We start from the raw sequence: 21,113 nt of genomic DNA on the forward strand, positions 1-21,113 counted from the left end.
TCTTTTTAAAAAAATTAATTTATTTATTGGCTGCTTTGGGTCTTCGTTGCTGCACGCAGGCTTTCTCTAGTTGCGGTGAGGGGGTGCTACTCTTCATTGTGGTGCATGGGCTCCTCATGGTGGCTTCTCTTGTTGCGGAGCATGGGCTCTAGGCACACGGGCTTCAGTTGTTCTGGCACATGGGCTCAGTAGTTGTGGCTCACGGGCTTAGTTGCTCCAAGGCATGTGGTATCTTCCTGAGGCAGAGATCGAACCCGTGTCCCCTGCACTGGCAGGGAGATTCTTAACCACTGCGCCACCAGGGAATTTCCTTGTCTATTTTTAGATCCAGACTATGGGCATCACTTTATGATGCAGGGTTATCTGACACTAACAGTGTTTTCTTGAAGTAGTTGTGAAGGGGCCAGCTATTCTGACCATTTCATAAAAGGAAAACCTTCTTATGACATTGCATAAGCAAATGGACTACAGCAGATAGGCATGGATTCATAACAAGAGTTTCTTTGTAAATTTACAGAAACAGCAACAAAATCAACAGAATGAAAGTTTCAGTCTCTGAGGGGAATGGGCCCTCGATGGGGGAGATGCCCCAGAGTGAACTCATCCTGTATTTATCAGCTTGCAAATTCTTGGACACAGCACTTTCTTTTCCACCTGACAAGATGCCGCTATTTCAAATGTAAGTCTGAGAAGAAATGTAAATCCGAGAAGACCACGTCTTCTCTGAAGGAGGTGACTTTTCTTTCCTCGTAAGCAGTTTCAGTTGCTCTTTCCTGTGCAGTATGTGAGACACCACAGCATGGGTTACTGTGGCGAAGGAGCCTGTGCAGAATACCAAGTTTCAGATTACTTGCAACATCTGTGGTTTGGTGAATTTGGCTCACAGTAGTGTTTATGGGTGGGTGTGTGTGTGTGTGTGTGTGTGTGTGTGTGTGTGTGTGTGTGTGTGTGTGTGTGTAGGTGGGTTTTGCTATTGGGTGCTTATAAAACAGAGTCACCCACTGGTGAGCCTCACTGCATTTGTGTCATTTTTTTATCTCTTTGTTTTTAATTAAATAAATGGAACACGCCATCTCCAATTCGCTCTGCCCTTGTTGGCTCACATTTCCTATAGGCTTAACACAGCTGCTCATATGTTTAATTTCATGCCTGGCCCCAGACGCCACTTCTCTCTGTGCTATCCCCCTAAAGAGAGAAATCACGTAGCAATGTTTGTGGTTAGAAACACTACGTGAAAGACGTCCATCTGAAACGGCTATATACTGTATGATTCCATCTCTATGATGATCTGTAAAAGGCAAAACTGTGGAGACAGTAAAGAGATGAGTGTGTGCCAGGGGTGAGGGGAGAGGGAGGCAGAGCACAGAAGACTTTTAGGGCAGTGAAACTACTGTGTACGATACTATAATGTGGACACGCGTCATTACACACCTGTCCAAACACATAGAAGATGCAGCACCAGGAGTGAACCCTAAGGTAAGCTCTGGACTTCGGGTGATGGTGGGGAGTCAGTGTGAGTTCATCGATTGTAACAAACCTACCCCTCTGGTGGGAGGTGTTGATAGTTAGAGAGGCTGTGCATGGCAGAGGGGAGCAGAGGGCAACTGGGAGACCTCTACTTTCTGCTCAGTTTTGCTGTGAACCTAAAACTACTCTTAAAAATTTTTGTTTGTTTGTTTTTTGCTTTTATAAATTGATTGATTGATTGATTGATTGATTGATTGATTTTTGGCTGCATTGGGTCTTCATTGCTGTGGGTGGGCTTTCTCTAGTTGTGGCTAGCGGGGGCTGCTCTTGTTGCAGTGTGCAGGCTTCTCACTGGGGCAGCTTCTCTTGCTGCGGAGCACGGGCTCCAGGCTCATGGGCTTCAGTAGTTGTGGCTCTCGGGCTCTAGAGCACAGGCTCAGTAGTTGTGGCGCATGGACATAGTTCCTCCGTGGCATGTGGGATCTTCCTGGACCAGGGCTCGAACTCATGTCCTTGCATTGGCAGGTGAATTCTTAACCTCTGCACCACCAAGGAAGCCCAGTTGTTTTTTTTTTTAAAGTGAGTTCTGATACATGTGAATATGCCCAGCAGAATGAATCATAATAGGCAAAAAGTAGAGAAAACCTGAATGTCCATCAGTTGACAAGTGGATAAATAACATGTGATGTGTGCGTACAGTGAAATACTCTGCAATACGAAGAAATGAAGTACTGATACATGCTACAACATGGGTGAACCTTGACAATATCAAGTGAAAGAAGCCAGGCACAAACAACCATGTATTATATGCTTCCATTTATCTGGAATGTCCAGAATTTAAAAAAAAATCTGTACAGACAGAAAATAGATTAAAGGTTGCCTAGAGCCAAGGGATGTAGTAGATTGAGAGGTGAGATCTAAAGAGAGCAGGGATTCTATTTGGGGTTATGGGAATATCCTAAAATTGATTATGGTGATGGATGTACAATTCTGTGAATATACCAAAAGCTATTGAAGTGTACACGTTAAACTGGTGAATTGTATGATATATGATTTATATCTCAGTAAAACTGTTTAAAAATCTTTAAATGGGCTGTGAGCCAGCATGCCTGACCTCAGATTTTTTTCCTCCAGTTATAGGTGGGCATTTGTTCCAGAAGTGGACACAGAGGGCCCTGCCCTTCCATCGGATCTAGAGGAGAATCACCAAGAATGCAAACCCCACACTGTCAGGATTCTCGAACTTCTGAAGTTAAAATATGGGGTAAATGCTTTCCTTTTTAAAAATTCTATTTGTGGCAGAGGGGAGAAGGGCTAGGCAGTGAGTAAAGTACTTCATATACCATCTGATTTTAATGACTTTGAACAGTTTTCAAAATGCCTCTTAACTGAGTGTTCAAACTTGGAGATGGTTATAAATTTCATCTTTATTTTAGCGGTTATACGTCACTTTCTTATCCCAGTTGCTAAGAGGTAAAGCCTCCTGGGTGATACAGTCCTGTAGAAGTAGTCGTGCCCACAGAGTTCCTCTGTGACTTAGAGGAAGGGTCTGCAGGAGGGGTGGCTCCGGGTGAAATCCTAGTGGAAGATGGCAGCTGAAGACTGAGGATTTGAGTTGATGCTGCTACCATCGGCGCTGACAGTGAATTTGGTAAAGGACCTATCTCTTAGCTTTTGCCACCTGCACATGTCCTGAGTGCATCTCTAACCCTTAGCAAAGCCGTGTCATTGTTGGGTTTCTTTGCAGGAAATCGGCAGCTCAGATGAGATCACCATGAAGAGCGAGTTCCCTCTTCTGCGCCAGCATTCTCTTTCCAGCATCAGGCAATTGATGCCATTCTTCAAGACTCTAAATTGTGCTTTTAAAACCCAAAGTAGACTGCCTGCTGACACCCAAGACCCTCCACTCATGGAGTTTCCTGTCACAGATAGCCCAAAGGTCTTGAAGCAACTGGAAGAATGTGTTGAATGTGATTTTTTGGAACATCCGGAATGTTAACCTCGTAAGACAGAATTTGTTTAATCCATTGACTGAGACTTCAAGAAAAACCAGGATATATTTAAAACAAAGAAGGAGCCAGGATAGTACTTTTAAACAAGTCTATCTCAATTTTGAAAGTAAATTTCAGATCGTTTTTCCGGTGGGCAACAAAACACACCTCCCTGAATGCCTTGTAATATATTTAGATCTGATTTTATGTTTCTTCCTCAATTTATGTAAAGAAATAAAATAAATATATCATCTAATGGTGGCAAAAAATTTGTAACACAAAGGACGAAGAGATAGAAGAGTCATTCTCTTTGTTGCAGATATATGGGCCTGTGTCAGTACATTGCTAAAAATCTTGTTGACTATTATTTTAACCTTTCATTCATATGTCCTTTTAAGTGTTTGTTTTGGTACTGCATTTTAAAATGAAAATATATTATTTTCTGAAAATACTAACTGCCCGTTACCACTGAGTATTCGGCAGAGGTGTCAGCTTGAAGACATCTCAGCCTATATAACTCATGCCCATTAAAATCACACGTTCCCACTGTTCTGCTGGGTAAGAAATACATAGTTTTCAAACCTCTGGCAGCTGTAACCTTAGTTACATACCACAGTGTGCCTTACCAGCATTTTCCGTTCAATATAAGTCAATCAGCGTAGTCATGGAGTCTCTAATGCCTGAAACTGCTGTCATTGAAATTCACTCTTGGGACTCTCTCTTATGACTCTGTCCTTTCTAGGATCTCTTTATCTCTCTGCAGACATCGCTGTCCATGAAAATAATCCCTTCCTAGGCACACACTCCTCCAGGCTGGCGGCGTGTCATCCCACTCTTTTCAAGCCTCTTTGTCTCATGCCAACTTCCCCATTTAGAATCCCTCTTGGCGCCCATCCTTCGCAGTGAACACCCTCGCTCTGCGCCAGTGCGCAGGGCTCCCTGCCAGACCTGCCTGTCTCATGCCCCGTTTTCAGCCACCAGGGCGTTCCATGACCTCATTTTCCAGGCCAGATGATGCAGGCTGTCCTAAGGCGTGCTCTCAGATCCATCCTTTCTGTAGACAAGGGTGTTTGGGAACTTGACCAACGTTATTGGTTAAGTTTCTCCTAACATTCTACTACGTATTAGTTTGTGAGCCATGCAGAAGCTATTTGTGTCCCTAGCCCCAAGACAGGATACGGGGAGCACAAAAGCACTTGGTTCCCTAAATAAGGGCTAAAAGTAAAAATCAAAAATACAACCATATACGGGTACTCATACAAATATGTGTTCAAAATTACATGGAGGGACTTCCCTGGAGGTCCAGCAGTTAAGACTTCGCACTTCCACTGCAGGGGAGTGGGTTCGATCCCTGGTCGGGGAATTAAGATCCCATGTGGCGCAGCCAAAAAAAATTAAAAATAAAAATAAATTACACAGAAACTGTGTTGTTTTTGCATGTGTCTGTGTATGGGGGGGTATCTTTAAAATCATTTGCAAGTTTGGTCACTAAAATGTTAAAAATTGAAGTGTAGAATTATGAATTCTATGTAACTTATATGATGAGTTCCCTGTAATTCAGGTTGTGAGGAGATAACCATATGCTGGTTAATAGTTAACATCAAGGTGGGTGCATATGTTCATGTATCAAAATTGACAACAAAACTAATAGCTTGGGACTTCCCTGGTGGCGCAGTGGTTAAGAATCCACCTGCCAATGCAGGGGACACAGGTTCAAGCCCTGATCTGGGAAGATCCCACATTCCACGGAGCAACTAACCCCGTATACCACAACTACTGAGCCTGTGCTCTAGAGCCTGCGAGCCACAACTACTGAAGCCCATGCGCCTAGATCCCGTGGCTCTGCAGCAAGAGAAGCCACCACAATGAGAAGCCTGTGCTCCAAAAGGAAGAATAGCCCCGCTCGCTGCAACTAGAGGAAGCTTGTGTGTGGCAACAAAGACCCAACACAGCCAATAAGTTAAAAAATATAAGTAAATAAATTTATTTTTTTAAAAAGAAAAAAAAAGAATGACTTATTTATATCACCAGTAGCTATTACGCCATGAAAAGTAGTTCTTCTGTGTATACTTAAATTTACAAATTTTGTTTTTCCTTTTTTTCTCTCCAGTATCTAAAACAACTTAATGGTCTCTCTCAATACCCTATGTAATTTAATCCTTATTTATTAAATAGAAATTGTGAAAGGGATTTAATCATCTCTGTTTAGCATAGAATGCTAAAAAAGTCTTATAAATGTGATATGCATCTAAATAAGGCTTGTGTCAGTGTGCACACCACAGTGGGTGAGAGCATAGGTTCTGAAGTCAATTCGGTTTGTTATGCAGCTTTACCCACATGCTAGTCTGGGAATATACTTTGTGTCTGGGTTTTCTCCTCTATAAAATGGAAACATTGATTGTAACTACCCCTCAGGACTGTAACAACTAACCCTCTCTGAGCTCCCTCTGTGGTCTATGTAGTTTGTTTGGGTTTTCCTCAATGAATTTTTTTTGTATCTTTTGTGTCTTTTATTTTTTTTAACTTTTTATTTTATATTGGAGTAGAGGTGATTAACAATGTTGTTAGTTTCAGGTGTACAGCCAAGTGATTCCGTTATACATATTGAAGTATCTATTATTTTTCAAATTCTTTTCCCATTAAGGTTGTTACATATTATTGAGCAGAGTTCCCTGTGCTATATACAGTAGGTCCTTGTTGGTTATCAATTTTAAATATAGCAGTGTGTACATGGCAGTCCCAAACTCCCTAACTACCCCTTCCTCCCACCCTTCCCCCCGATAACCATAAGTTCCTTCTCTAAGTCCATGAGTCTGTTTCTGTTTTGTAAATTACTTCATTTGTATCCCTTTTTTTTTTAAGATTCCACATATATTTCTCTGTCTGACTTACTTCACTTGGTATGACAATCTCTAGGTCCATCCATTGCTGCAGTGGTCTACGTAGGTTTTTTTTTTTTTTCTTTCTTTCTTTTTTTAAACTCTTTATTGGAATATAATTGCTTTACACTCTTGTAGCAGTTTTTCAGGTACACCAAAGTGAATCAGCTGTATTTATACACGTATCCTTATATCCACTCCCTCCCGCGACTCCCTCCCACCCTCCCTGTCCTGGCCCTCTAAAGCATCACCCATCATCGAGCTGATCTCCCTTTGTTATACAGCAACTTCCCACTAGGTATCTATTTTACAGTTGGTAGTGTATATATGTCTATGCTACTCTCTCACTTCGTCCCAGCTTCCCCTTCGCCCCCCACCCCAGCCCCGTGTCCTCAAGTCCATTCTCTACATCTGCATCTCTACTCTTGCCCTGTCACTGGGTTCATGAGTACCATTTCTTCAGATTCCATATATATAAGTTAGCATACGGTATTTGTTTTCCTCTTTCTGGCTTACTTCGCTCTGTATGACAGACTCTAGGTCTATCCACCTCATTACATATAGCTCCATTTCATTGCTTTTTATGGCTGAGTAATATTCCATTGTATATATGTGCCACATCTTCTTTATCCATTCATCTGTTGATGGGCAATTAGGTTGCTTCCATGTCCTGGCTATTGTAAACAGTGCTGCAATGAACATTATGCTACATGTTTCTTTTTGGATTATGGTTTTCTCTGGGTATATGCCCAGTAGTGGGATTAGTGGGTCATATGGTAGTTCCATTTATAGTTTTTTAAGGAACCTCCAAACTGTTCTCCATAGTGGCTGTATCAGCTTACATTCCCACCAACAGTGCAGGAGAGTTCCCTTTTCTCCACACCCTCTCCAACATTTGTTGTTTCCAGATGTTTTGATGATGGCCATTCTGATTGGTGTGAGGTGATACCTCATTGTGGCTTTGACGTGCATTTCTCTAATGGTTAGTGATGTTGAGCATCTTTTCATGTGTTTGTTGGCCATCTGTATGCCTTCTTTGGAGAAATGTCTATTTAGGTCTTCCGCCCATTTGTGGATTGGGTTATTTGCTTTCTTGGTATTAAGCTGCATGAGCTGCTTGTATATTGTGGAGATTCTTTGTCTATTGCTTTGTTGGCGAGTATTTTCTCCCATTCTGAGGGTTGTCTTCTTGTCTTGTTTATGGTTTCTTTCACTGTGCAAAAGCTTTTAAGTTTCATGAGGTCCCATTTGTTTATTCTTGATTTTATTTCCATGATTCTAGGAGGTGGGTCAAAAAGGATCTTGCTTGGATGTATGTCATAGAGTGTTCTGCCTGTGTTTTTGTATAGGAGTTTTATAGTGTCTGGCCTTACATTTAGGTCTTTAATCCATTTTGAGTTTATTTTTGTGTATGGTGTTAGGAAGTGTTCTAATTTCATTCTTTTACATGTTACTGTCCAATTTTCCCAGCACCCCTTATTGAAGAGGCTGTCTTTTTTCCATTGTATATTCTTGCCTCCTTTGTCAAAGATAAGCTGCCCATATGTGCTTGGGTTTACCTCTGGGTTCTCTATTCTGTTCCATTGATCTACCTTTCTATTTTTGTGCTAGTACCATACTTTCTTGATCACTGTGGCCTTGTAGTATAGTTTGAAGTCAGGAAACCTAATTCCAACTCCGTCTTTCCTTCTCAAGGTTGCTTTGGCTATTCAGAGCCTTTTGCGTTTCCATACAAATCATAAGATTTCTTGTTCTAGTTCTGTTAAAAATTCTGTTGGTAATTTGATAGAGGTTGCATTGAATCTGTAAATTGCTTTGGGTAGTACAGTCATTTTCACAATGCTGATTCTTCCAATCCAAGAACATGGTATGTCCCTCCATCTGTTTGTATCATCTTTGATTTCTTTCATCAGTGTCTTATAGTTTTCTGCATACAGGTCTTTTGCCTCCTTAGGCAGGTTTATTCCTAGGTATTTTATTCTTTTTGTTGCATTGGTAAATGGGAGAGTTTCCTTAATTTCTCTTTCTGCTCTTTCGTTGTTAGTGTATAGGAACGCAAGAGATTTCTGCATGTTAATTTTGTATCCTGCTGCTTTACTAAATTCATCAATTAGTGCTAGCAGTTTCCTGGTAGACTCTTTAGGGTTTTCTATGTATAATATCATGTCATCTGCAAAGAGTCACAATTTTACTTCTTCTTTTCCAATTTAGATTCCTTTTATTTCATTTTCTTCTCTGATTGCTGTGGCTAAAACTTTCAAAACTATGTTGAATAATAATGGTGAGAGTGGACACCCTTGTCTTGTTCCTGTCCTTAGAGGGAATGCTTTCAGTTTTTCACCATTTAGGACAATGTTGGCTGTTGGTTTGTCATATATGGCTTTTATTATGTTGAGGTAATTTCCTTCTATGCCCATTTTCTGGAGAGTTTTGATCATAAATGGATGTTGAATTTTGTCAAAAGCTTTTTCTGCCTCTCTTGGGATTATCATATGGTTTTTATCCTTCAATTTGTTAATATGGAGTATCACCTTGATTGATTTGCATATATTGAAGAATTCTTGCATCCCAGGGATAAACCCCACTTGATCATGGTGTTTGATTTTTTTAATGTTCTGTTGGATTATGTTAGCTAGTATTTTGTTGAGGATTTTTGCGTCTATATTCATCAGTGATATTGGCCTGTAATTTTCTTTTTTGGTGACATCTTTGCCTGGTTTTGGTATCAGGGTGATGGTGGCCTCGTAGAATGAGTTTGGGAGTCTTCCTCCTTCTGCTATATTTTGGAAGTGTTTGAGAAGGATAGGTGTCAGCTCTTCTCAAAATGTTTGATAGAATTCACCTGGGAATCCATCTGGCCCTGGGCTTTTGTTTGTTGGGAGGTTTTTAATCACAGTCTCAATTTCCGTACTTGTGATTGGTCTGTTCATAGTTTCTATTTCTTCCTGGTTCAGTCTTGGAAAATTGTATTTTTCTAAGAATTTATCCATTTCTTCTAGGTTATTTAATTTATTGGCATATAGTTGCTTGTAATAATCTCTCATGATCTTTTGTATTTCTGTGGTGTCAGTTGTTACTTCTCCTTTTTCATTTCTAATTCTGTTGATTTGCATCTTCTCCCTTTTTTTCCTAATAAGTTTGGCTAATGGTTTATTAATTTTGTTTATCTTCTCAAAGAACCAGCTTTTAGTTTTATTGATCTTTGCTATTGTTTCCTTCCTTTTTCATTTATTTCTGATCTGATCTTTATGATTTCTTTCCTTCTGCTCACTTTCGGGTTTTTTTGTTGTTGTTGTTCTTTCTCTAATTGTTTTAGGTGTAAGGTTAGGTTGTTTATTTGATATTTTTCTTGTTTCTTGAGGTAGGACTGTATTGCTATAAACTTCCCTCTCAGAACTGCTTTTGCTGCATCCCATAGGTTTTGGGTTGTCGTGTTTTCATTGTCATTTGTTTCTAGGTATTTTTTTATTTCCTCTTTGATTTCTTTAGTGATTTCTTGGTTGTTTAATAGCGTATTGTTTAGTCTCCATGTGTTTGTATTTTTTACAGTTTTTTTCCTGTAATTGATATCTAGTCCCATGGCGTTGTGGTCAGAGAAAATGCTTGATATGATTTCAATTTTTTTTTTAATTTACTGAGGCTTGATTTATGACTCAAGATGTGATCTATCCTGGAAGATGTTCCATGTGCACTTGAGAAGAAAGTGTAATCTGTTGTTTTTGGATGGAATGTCCTATAAATATCAATTAAGTCGAAATGGTCTAATGTGTCATTTAAAGCTTGTGTGTCCTTATTTATTTTCTGTTTGGATGATCTGTCCATTGATGTAAGTGGGGTGTTCAAGTCTCCTACTATTGTGTTACTGTTGATTTCCCCTTTTATGGCTGTTAGCATTTGCCTTATGTATTGAGGTGCTCCTGTGTTGGGTGCATAGATATTTACAACTGTTATATATTCTTCTTGGATTGATCCCTTGATCATTATGTAGTGTCCTTCCTTGTCTCTTGTAATAGTTTAAAGTCTCATTTGTCTGATATGAGTATTGCTACTCCGGCTTTCTTCTGACTTCCATTTGCATGGAATATCTTTTTCCATCCCCTTACTTTCAGTCTATATGTGTCCCTTGGTCTGAAGTGGGTTTCTTGTAGACAGCATAGGTAAGGGTCTTCTTTTTGTATCCATTCAACCCATCTGTGTCTTTTGGTTGGAGCATTTAAGCCATATACATTTAAGGTGATTATTGACATGTGTGTTCCTATTACCATTCTCTTAATTTTGGGGGGTTTATTTTAGTAGGTCTTTTCCTTCTTTTGTGTTTCCTGCTTAGAAAAGTTCCTTTAGCACTTGTTGTAAGGCTGGTTTGGTGGTGCTGAATTCTCTTAGCTTTTGCTTGTCTGTAAAGCTTTTGATTTCTTCATCAACTCTGAATGAGATTCTTGATGGGTAGAGTATTCTTGGCTGTAGGTTTTTCTCTCTCAGGACTTTCAGTATATCCTGTCACTCCCTTCTGGCCTGCAGAGTTTCTGCAGAAAGATCAGCTGTTATCCTTATGGGTTTTACCTTATATGTTATTTGTTGCTTTTCTCTTGCTGCTTTTAATATTTTTTCTTTGTGTTTAATTGTCGTTAGTTTGATTAATATGTGCCTTGGTGTATTTCTCCTTGGGTTTATTTTGTATAGAACTCTCTGTGCTTCTTGGACTTGATTAATTATTTCCTTTCCCATGTTGGGGAAGTTTTCCACTATAACCTCTTCAAATATTTTCTCAGACCCTTTCTTTTTTCCTTCTTCTTCTGGAATGCTTATGATTCCATTGTTGGTGTGCTTAATGTTGTCACCAAGGTCTCTGAGACTGTCTTCCATTCTTTTTATTCTTTTTTCTCTTTCCTGCCCTGTGGCAGTTATTTCCCCCATTCTATCTTCCAACTCACTTATTCGTTCTTCTGCCTCAGTTATTCTGCTGTTTATACCATCTAGAGTATTTTTAATTTTGGTTATTTTGTTATCTATTACTGTTTGTTTGCTCTTTAGTTCTTCTGAGTCCTTATTAACTGTTTCTTGTATTTTCTCTATTTTGTTATCGCAATTTTGGATCATCTTTACTATCATTACTCTGAATTCTTTTTCATGCAATTTTCCTATTTCCTCTTCATTTATTTGGTCTTGTGTATTTTTACCCTGTTCCTTCATCTGTGACATATTTTTTTTGTCATCTCATTTTCCCCCCACTTTGGATGGGCGGGATTGTGTATCTGTCCCACTGGGTGTTTGGCCTGAGGTTTCAAGCACTGGAGTTTGTAGGCTATCGAGTATAGCTGGGTCTTGGTGTTGAGGTGAGAACCTCTGGGAGACCTCACTCTGATGAATATTCCCTGGAAACTGGGTTTCCCTGTTAGTCCAATGTTTTGGACTCAGAGCTCCCACCTCAGGAGCTCAGGCCTAACCCTGGGCTTGTGAATCAAGATCCCACAAGCCGTGTGGAGCAGGAAAACAAAAAAAATTAAAAAAAAGAAAGTAAGAGAACAGCAGAACAATAGCAAAATAAAAAATACGATAATAGGAAACTAACAGATGTGTTAGAAAAAAGTTTTTTAAAAAAGAGCAACAACTGGAAGGTAAAACAACTGCAATAGCCTAAGTGAGGAGGTGGGAAGAAAAAAAAAAAGAAAAAAGAAAAAAAAATAAAAAAGCCAGAAAAGGCCTTGGCTGTAGGGGTGGGGCTTAGACAAGGGTGGGGCTGGGAGGGGTGGGGGGGTAGGTTAGGCAATGGGCCGGTCCTACGCTTAGAAAAGGCCCTGGGGGTGATGGGGAATGGGGTGAGGCCCAATGAGGGAGGGGGCCCAGGAATGCCTCTGGTCCTGGGGGCAAAGGACCAGGTCAAGGTCCCCAGCAGGCTCCCTGGGCCCAAGTTGGTGGGAGAAATGCTAGGCACCTCCCCTAGTCCTCCAGTCTCAGAGGGTCCCTCCCCCTTGGGTTCTCTTCTTCCTCACCCCCTCTCTCCTATTCCCCTAGGACCCTCATAGCTGCAGGGGGCACTGGAAGGCAGGAGACCAGACGCTCATGCCCAACAGGCTTCCCAGGGCGAACTGGGCTAGGGTAATGCCTGCGGCACTTCCCCAGATCTCCCAGTCTTGTAGGTCCCTGTCTTCCTCTCTTCCTCTCCCCCACACCCCACACTCCTAGGTCCCAAGCAGCTGGAGGGGGCCCTGGAGTGTGAAAGACCAGGTCCCTGAGCCCAGCAGGCTTCCCAGAGCTAGTGGGCAGGAGAAATACCTTCTCCGCCTCCCTTGATCCTCCAATCCCAGAAGGCCCCCTCCCCTGCCTGCCTCTCCTCTTCTCTCCTGCTTTCCTTCTACACCCCTAGGATGAGTGAGACCTAGAGAGGCTCCTGGAGGACCGAAGACCAGGCCTGGGGGATGCAACAGGCCTCTTGGTGCCAAGTAGGTAGGGAGATTTCCCACAGCATCTCCTCTGATCCTCCGGTCCTGCAAGGTACCCGCCACCAGTCTACCTCTCTTCCTCTTCTCCTCTCCTCCCTCCCTCCCACGCCTGTACCACCCACTCAGTCGGAGAGACTGAGGGACCAGACTCGGGAGCCCAGCAGGCCCACCAGGCCCAAGTGGGCAGGGAAAAAGTCCTCCACACCTCCCCTGATCCTCTGCTCCTGGAATGTCCCACCACCACTCTGCCTCTCTTCCTCTTCCCCTGCCATGCTCCAACGTCCCTGGGACCAGCGCATCTGGGAGGGGACCCTGGAGAGTTGGAGACCAGGCCCAGGAGCTCAGCAGGCTTCCCAGGCCAGTGGGCAGAGGAAATGCCTTCTGCTTCTCCCCCAATGCCCTGATCCCAGAGGGTCCCTCCCCCCTTCTGCCTCTCTTCTTTTCCCCCCACCACTTCCCTCCTGTACTTCTAGGACCAACGGCCCGGAGGAGCCTTGGAAGGTGGAGGACCCGCCCAGAAGAAATACCCAGAGGTGCCTCCCCTATTCTTCTGACCTGGAGAGATCCCTCCCCACCCCCACTGTCTGCCTCTCTCCCTCCCCACCCCCCCATGCCTCCAGGACCCTCGTGCTGGAGGGGGTCCCTGAGAGTGAAGGAGCAGGCCCAGGAGCCCAATCGGCCTCCCTGGCCAAGAGGGCAGGTGAAACGCCCTCTCGCCTCCCCGACCCCCAATCTCAAAGCCCCCACCCCCACCTGTCTGCCTCTCCACCTCCTCGCCCCTCCTCCCTCCTTCCCACACCCCCAGGACCCAGGCAGCCAGGAGGGGGCCTTGGAGGGTGGAGGACCCTGCTGGGGAGCTCAGCAGGCCTCCTGGGCGGGAGAAACCCAGTGGCAGTTTCTAATCTCCCCAGCCCCCAATGGTCCCTCCAGGCAGAAACCTCCCCCACAACCCAGCCACCCCCCAGGGGCGCCGGTCCCGTCCGGCTTCCCCTTCCCTGCCCCCCTGACTTCCCCCAGGTCCTACCCAGTTGCTCCGGGGTTCCTGTGATCTGCTTGGGCCTCAGGTCCCCTGCCGGCCTCCAGCCACTGATCTGCTTGTGGGGAGACGCGACCTCGGCGCCTTCCCGCGCCGCCATCTTGACTCCGCCCCCCCACGTAGTTTTGATCCGCTAGAGTGAAGCTTGTGCCCGCCCCCAGTATCTACAAGCCTATGTGTTACATTGATTTTACCAGAGTACCCATATATATTGTGTATTTTATAAAAGAGAAAACGAAGTTGTTGTTTTTTGAAGTATGAGGAAAAACAAAATTAGCGGTTGTTTTTTTTCCTCCCCCATGGGGGCGCTTCTGTGGCCCACTTTGAAGACGACGGCTCTGACTCGGTTCCTCCCAGAAGTCAAGCCGTGCGTCCAGCCCAGGGACCAAAGTGCCACTGCTCTGGGGGCAAGCAGAGTGCTGGAACCCATGTTCTGACACAGCAGAGTTTGGAACACACGCAGCTGCGGAGGGTGTGGTGGGGACGTAGCCCGTATGTGTGGGCACAAAACGGCCGTTACCAATGGAGTGCTTTCCAGGGGCCAGGCGTGGTGCTGAGTGTGTCATGTGGGTGATTTCCTAACCCCCTGAGGAGGTGGGGACTGATTACTCAATTCTACAAAGTCGGCAGAACCAGGAACCGAAGCCTAGGTCTGTGTTGCTCTAGAGCAGTATGTTTTCAAGCCCAGTGCTGAGAGGCTTCAACAGGAAAACCCCTCGAGGGCTGCTGCCACATGGTGATGTGTGGAATTCAGCTTCTGAGACTACTCCACCCAATGGGCTTCCTGCCAAGCCAGCTTATCCTAGGGCCACAGCACAGAGGAGGTGGCTCCCAGCTTGTAAGGTGTGGTAAGGTGTGTTTTAAAGAGAACAAGCCTTATTTTCCAGTATTTGTGTTTTGCTCCTTTAAATCAAGAGTAGAAGTAGCTAGATTCATCAAGATAATTGATAAAGCCTATAATTAAAAGCTTTGAACAACAGCCTGGGAGACAAGACAGAATCTAGCCTTGAAATTAAATGCTCTGATAGAAGACAATGCTTTCTACCAGGTATTATTTGCAATTTAGTAGGACACACAAACCTATAAACATGGAAAAGTAATACCATCAAAGAACAGTCCACCCATTCTGCACTAAGGGGCAACTGGATGTTGTGAGAATCACTTCATGGTATCTTATGCTTACATGTTTTGTTAGATCATAGAGTAATCACTCCATAATTCAAATTCCATCATCTTCAATTGGACTTTGTGCTGTCTCTGAAGTTCAGAGTCAAGAGACCCCCTTCAAGCACGTTTTAGGATGGTTATGAGGACCCTGCAGTTGGAGATCAGTCAGTTGTGGCTAGAATCCAGCAAAGCAACTTTACTTAACAGGAGTCCTCTCTCCTGTGTGTGCACAGGATCATCCAGAGAGCTTGCTAACTAGCAGAAGGCTCAGCCCCTACTCCAGAAAGTCGGAATCAGTAGATGGGGTGACATTCAGCAATCTGTGTAATGTTATTTTTTTTAATAAATTTAATTTTTGTCTGCATTGGGTCTTCATTGCTGCATGACGGCTTTCTCTAGTTGCAGAGAGCAGGGGCTACTGTTCGTTGTGGTGCACGGGCTTCTCATTGTGGTGACTTCTCTTGTTGCGGAGCATGGGCTCTAGGCAAGAGGGCTTCAGTAGTTGTGGCTTGCAGGCTCTAAAGTGCAGGCTCAGTAGCTGTGGTACACGGGCTTAGTTGCTCCGCAGCATGTGGGATCTTCCTGGACCGGGGATCAAACCCGTGTCCCCTGCATTGGCAGGCAGAGTCTCAAGCACTGTGCCACCAGGGAAGTTCCTGTAATAAGTTATTTTTGATGCCAATGCTTCCTGGACCACTCTTGGAGAAACACTAGTTTGCAGAGCAACAAGTTCACAGAGATAATGACTCTTATGGAAAGGAGGAGGAAGGCCGCAAGGCTGAAGCTTGTCTGGTTACTTATCCTATACAGGTAGCTCTTTCCAAGTGGTTCTCCATCTAAATCAATAAGCCTACCTTTAAGCCAAGGAGGAAATGGACTTTAAAATTGGATCTAGGAAGAGAGTATGGCAGTTCCTCAAAGAGTTTAAAATAGAATTCCCCTATGGTCCAGCTATTCCACTAAAAACGGAAAGCAGGGTCACGAAGAGATATTTGTACACCCATGTTTGTGGAAGCAGTATCCACAATAGCCAAGAGATGGAAATAACCTGAACGTCCATCAGTGGATGAATGGATAAACAGATGTGGTATAGACATACGGTGGAGGGAACCTCCCTGGTGGCACAGTTAAGAATTCGCCTGCCAATGCAGTGGACATGGGTTCGAGCCCTGGTCCAAGAAGATCTCACATGCCGAGGAGCAACTAAGCCCATGAACCACAACTACTGAGCCCGTGTGCTGCAACTACTGAAGCCCATGGGGCCTAGAGCCTGTGCTCTGCAACAAGAGAAGTCACTGCACTGAAAAACCTGCGCACCGCAACAAAGAGTAGCCCCCTCTTGCCACAACTAGAGGAAGCCCACGTGCAGCAACAAAGACCCAACACAGCCAAAAAATATAAATAAATAAACAAATCTTAAAGAAAAAAAAAAGACATACATTATGGAACATTATGGAACATACAAAATGGAACATTATTCAGCCTTAAAAAGGAATGAAATTCAGCCATGCTACAGCATGGATAAACCTCGAGGACATGAAGCTAAGTGAAGTAAACCAGTCACAAAAGGACAAATATTATTCCACTTAAACGAGTACCTGAAATAGTCAAATTCATAGAAACAGGTTTGAGCCCTGGGTCGGGAAGATCCCACATGCTGTGGAGCAACAAAGCCTGTGCTCTAGAGCCTGTGAGCCACAACCACTGAGCCCACGTGCCACAACTACTGAAGCCCATGTGCCACAACTACTGAAACCCATGTGCCACAACTACTGAAGCCCATGTGCCACAACTACTGAAGCCCATGTGCCTAGAGCCCGAGCTCCCCAACAAGAGAAGCCACTGCAATGAGAAGCCCACGCACTGCAATAGGAAAGAGTAACCCCCGCTCTCCACAACTAGAGATAGCCCATGCAGAGCAATGAAGACCCAACATAGCCAAAAATAAAATAAATAAATGATAAAATAAAGTGAGGGCAGGGGAGACAGCCAGGGCTCCCCTTTATCTGGTGAACACGCATCTGTGCCATCCTGAGTTTTCCTCCCAAAGTCAACTAGAAGCCGATGGGAGGTGGAATATTAAGGAGAAGCTTGCCCTTCCATGTTTCAGCTTTAGAAAAAGAAGTTGCTTAACATTTTACCCTAAATTGAAATTTTAATGACTCCTGGTGCCTGATGGGATTTTCTGTCCTCCTGAAGGCCTCAGCTACCTCTCCTGTTGCCTCCAACCACTTGGGGTTTCTCATCTCCTGCATTTCTTACGTATGTTGTTTCACCCACTTGATACTATTTTATCCTCCTCTTTCACCTGTTGAAGTCCTACTCAAGCCATTTGTTGGTTTATTTAACAAATATATGGGAGCCCGTCTTTGAGACCCAAGCTCCTCAGTCTAGCTTCTTTCTATACCTCCTCAGGCACAGTGAGGCTCTTTCCCAGGGTGACACCTAATAAGTAGTAGCCAATCACTGGTCCAAAGCAGCATCCTTTTGTGGTAAAGACAGACCCTGTATCTTCAGTTCCTTTCGTGTCTGGCATCTATGGGCAGCCAGCAAATAGCTAAATGAAGAGCATAAGGGTTGATTGATCTGCCCAAGGAGATGCTGGAAGGAAGAAGAAAGGGGAGTAAAACAAAGCTCAAATGAATGAATTTGTAGGACTAGAGAGTGAGTTCAGGGAACAGTGGTTTTTCTGCCCCAATCTTGGCCTCTCTGTCACTCTCAGAATCCCCTCCCTGAGACTCATGTGGTTTCCCTGACCACCACTTTGGACACATGAGGGTGCTCTGCTTGGCATGCTTTCCCCACTCTGTCCTCCTGGTCCCAGCACTGCCTGATTACATAGTCAGCCCAACCCACCTGAAGCATCTCTGTGAGGACGGCCCATTCACCAGGCTCATCCTTAATTCTCACTGGACCCTTTGACAACCAAACACTTCTGTACTGTACGGAGAGGGAACACTTGACTCTGTACACTAACTGTACTGCTTAGAGAGCTTTGTGTTGTGTTAAAGATATTACGGTAACTAATAAGCACTTGATTGTATGTTGTTCCATGTTTTCCTTCTAATTGTTTTCTATTTGTTTCTGAATCTATGCCAGGCTATCAATCTGAATTCCCTCAGAGAAAAGACAAGTTGTTTAATATGTTTGGGGAGGGGCGGAGCTTGGGGCCAAATGAAGAGTATGATTGGCTTAAAGGCAATAAAATTCAATAAAAAATTAATATGGGGACTTCTCTGGTGGTCCAGTGGTTAAGACTCTGTGCTTCCACTGCAGGGGGCACACTTTCGATCCCTGGTTGGAGAACTGAGAAACTGTATGCCTTGCTGTGCAGCCAAAAAAAAAAAAAAAAAAAAAAATTAACATGTACATATCAATATAGTTTTTTGACATCAATATCTATCTATGCATAATACATATATATGACCAGTTATGAGATATATGAAATCTCACTTCCAATAACAACAGCAATAATAAAATAGGGAAAAAAAAACTTTATAAGAGCTCCTTAAAGACAACACTACCAAAGCAGAAAAGAAGACTTGGAGCTAAAGGGAAGGTTTACTAGGTCTTGAAGAGGAAAATTCAACATCATAAAGTTATAAATTTTAACTTACGGTGTAAATTCTAAGTTAAAAAGTAATGAAGAGAACTAACCTCAGATCTTTATATTATAAAGCTAAAATAATCAGTACCCATGCAGGAATGGACAGAGGTCAATAGAAGAAAGTAGAAAGTCTATCAATGGACCCAAACATGTGGAAAAGTTTAGTATATAATAAAGATTGTACTTCAAACCTATAGGGGGAAAGAAAGGTGTCTTATTAAACAAATGGTGTTGGGATAACTGGATACCCAACAGGGGGAAAATAAGTTGGATTCATATCTCACACTTTGCACCAAAATAAATTCCAAACAGATCAAAGATTGAAGTCATGAAGAAACCATGAAAGTCCCAGAGGAACTGAGGGAAAGATATTTGTATAAGCCAACAATGGAGATGATCTTTCTTAGAGGAACATAAATTCCAGAAGCCCAAGAGAAAGTTCTATAATTTTTACTATATAAATTTTCTTGTTAAAATTCTGGGCAACAAAAATCATCATAAGCAAAGTAAAAGACAAATGGCAAACAAAAATATTTGAGACATATTACAAAGGGCTAATTTTTTCAGTACTGAAAGAACTATTAAAAGAAATAGAAAAGTGGGCAAAAGATATAAACAGGGAGACACACACACACACACACACACAGTTGGCTTTTACAAATGTAAAAAGACACCCAAAATTACAATATGAGAAAAAAATTAAAATTGCTCTGAGATATTAGTCACTGACCATTTCAGTGAATATCAGTGATGAAAAACAGCCTCTCCCTTCCGTTGCTATAGAATATAGATTGGTACAAGCACTGTGGAGAAAATGGGGCAATTTCTACCAAAAGTAAAAATGGGTGTATTTTTGACCCCACAATTCTACTTCCAGGAATTTATCTGATATAGATGCATATGTGCAAAATGACCTATGTTCAAGTTATTCATTGTAAATATCGATAATAGCAACAAGTTTGGAGACAACCTCAGTGTCCACCAGTAGGAGACTGGCTAAATGAATTACAATATAATGAAATGTTATGAAGCTGTAAAATAACGTGATGAAGTTTTTCATGTACAGCTTTGTAAGGATCTCTGAGATATATTCCATGTAAAAGCCAAGATACATAACTGTGTAGGTTTGTGAAAGCAACCAGATTTCACGTTGTGTTTAATTTAGATCAGTTCGAGATTTTATTTTCTTCAGATAGTCTAACTCTCGTATGGAATTTTAAAATTTCTCTTATCTTAGTTTGGGCTGCTAAAATAAAAATACCATAGATTGGGTGGCTGAAACAACTTTTATTTCTCAGTTCTGTAATTGGGAAGTCCAAGGTCAAAGCACCTTGGGAATTCCCTGGTGGTCCAGTGCTTAGGACTCCACCTTCTCACTGTCACCCTCTCGTTCCCGGATTCAATCCCTGGTCAGGGAACTGAGATCCCACAAGCTGCACAGGGCAGCCAAAAAAAAAAAAAAAGCAAAAACCAAACCAAACCAAAACAAAAAACCACCATCCTGGTTCTACCTGCTGTGTGCTGTGTCCTCACCTCACAGAAGGGTGGAGGGATCTCTGTGAGGTCTCTTTTATAGGGACTCTAGTCCCATTCATGAGGGATCCACCCTCTTGACCTCATCACCCTCCCAAAGGCCCCAAATCCAAATGCTATCATATTGGGAGTTAAGATGGCAACATATGAATTTGGGGGGGAAACAAATATTCAGTAAACAGCACTCTCCAAAGAAGATCGTTTTCACCATAAAAAATCACATCAAACTCAGCTTTGACATTTTTAAAAATAAAGATTTCCAAGTCAGCTTGAGTTTGTCTGACACAAGCACCAGAGGTGTGCAGCAGAGCATTTGCTTTCCTGAAAAAGCCCCTTTTATACCAACCTGCTTTAAGTTTAGCCTGTACATGTTTGCCTCACATTTCTTCCATATGAATAAGCCTTGAGAATGCAGAACTCCACACTATGCTCAATTGTGGTAAAAAAGATTAGGGGTAGGGAGGCAAGAATTTGTATGTACAGGTAAGTATTTGCTTTTACACAAATAAACTACTGTCTATTCCTGTTGCTGTTCTAACAAATTACCATAATTTAACGTCTTAAAAATTGCAGAAATGTATTCTCTTCGCGTTCTGGAGGCCAGATGTCCGAAATGAGCTGAAACCAAGGTGTCTGCAGGGGCTTGTTCTCTCTGTAACTCTAGGGCTCTAGAATGGAGTTTCCTTGCCTTTTCCAGCTTCTAGAGCTGCATTCCCTGCATCCTTTTGCTCATGGCCCTTCTCCACTTTCAAAACCAGCCACACAGCATCTTCAAGTCTCTAGAGAGATGCTTCAGTGGCCAAGTAGCCTCCTGTGACCAAATCTCCCTCTGCCTCGGTCTTACAAAGACACTTGTGATCGCATCTAGGGCCCACCCAGATAATCCAGGCTATTCCCATTTCAGAATCAACATTGCTGAATATCACATAGTTAATAAGTGAATAAGTTGGAATTAGGCCCAGACAGACACTGCAGTATACTATTAAAATTCTT

At 42.8% G+C, this 21,113-nt stretch overlaps 1 protein-coding gene across 4 annotated transcripts in view; it reads left to right on the forward strand.

Annotated features, from left to right (window-relative positions):
• DOP1B (DOP1 leucine zipper like protein B) overlaps positions 1–4,878 on the forward strand; it is a 115,464-nt gene extending 110,586 nt beyond the window's left edge. For all 4 annotated transcript variants that reach the window (XM_057696811.1, XM_057696812.1, XM_057696813.1 and 1 more), the window contains 3 exons: positions 518–679; positions 2,602–2,731; positions 3,215–4,878. In XM_057696811.1, the coding sequence (XP_057552794.1) occupies positions 518–679; positions 2,602–2,731; positions 3,215–3,466 (544 nt within the window). In that variant the 3' untranslated portion in view covers positions 3,467–4,878. The remainder of the gene's footprint in view (positions 1–517; positions 680–2,601; positions 2,732–3,214) is intronic.
• The last annotated feature ends 16,235 nt before the right edge of the window (positions 4,879–21,113 follow it).

The sequence above is a fragment of the Hippopotamus amphibius genome, chromosome 10 (assembly GCF_030028045.1).
Source record: "Hippopotamus amphibius kiboko isolate mHipAmp2 chromosome 10, mHipAmp2.hap2, whole genome shotgun sequence".
Lineage (NCBI taxonomy): Eukaryota > Metazoa > Chordata > Mammalia > Artiodactyla > Hippopotamidae > Hippopotamus > Hippopotamus amphibius.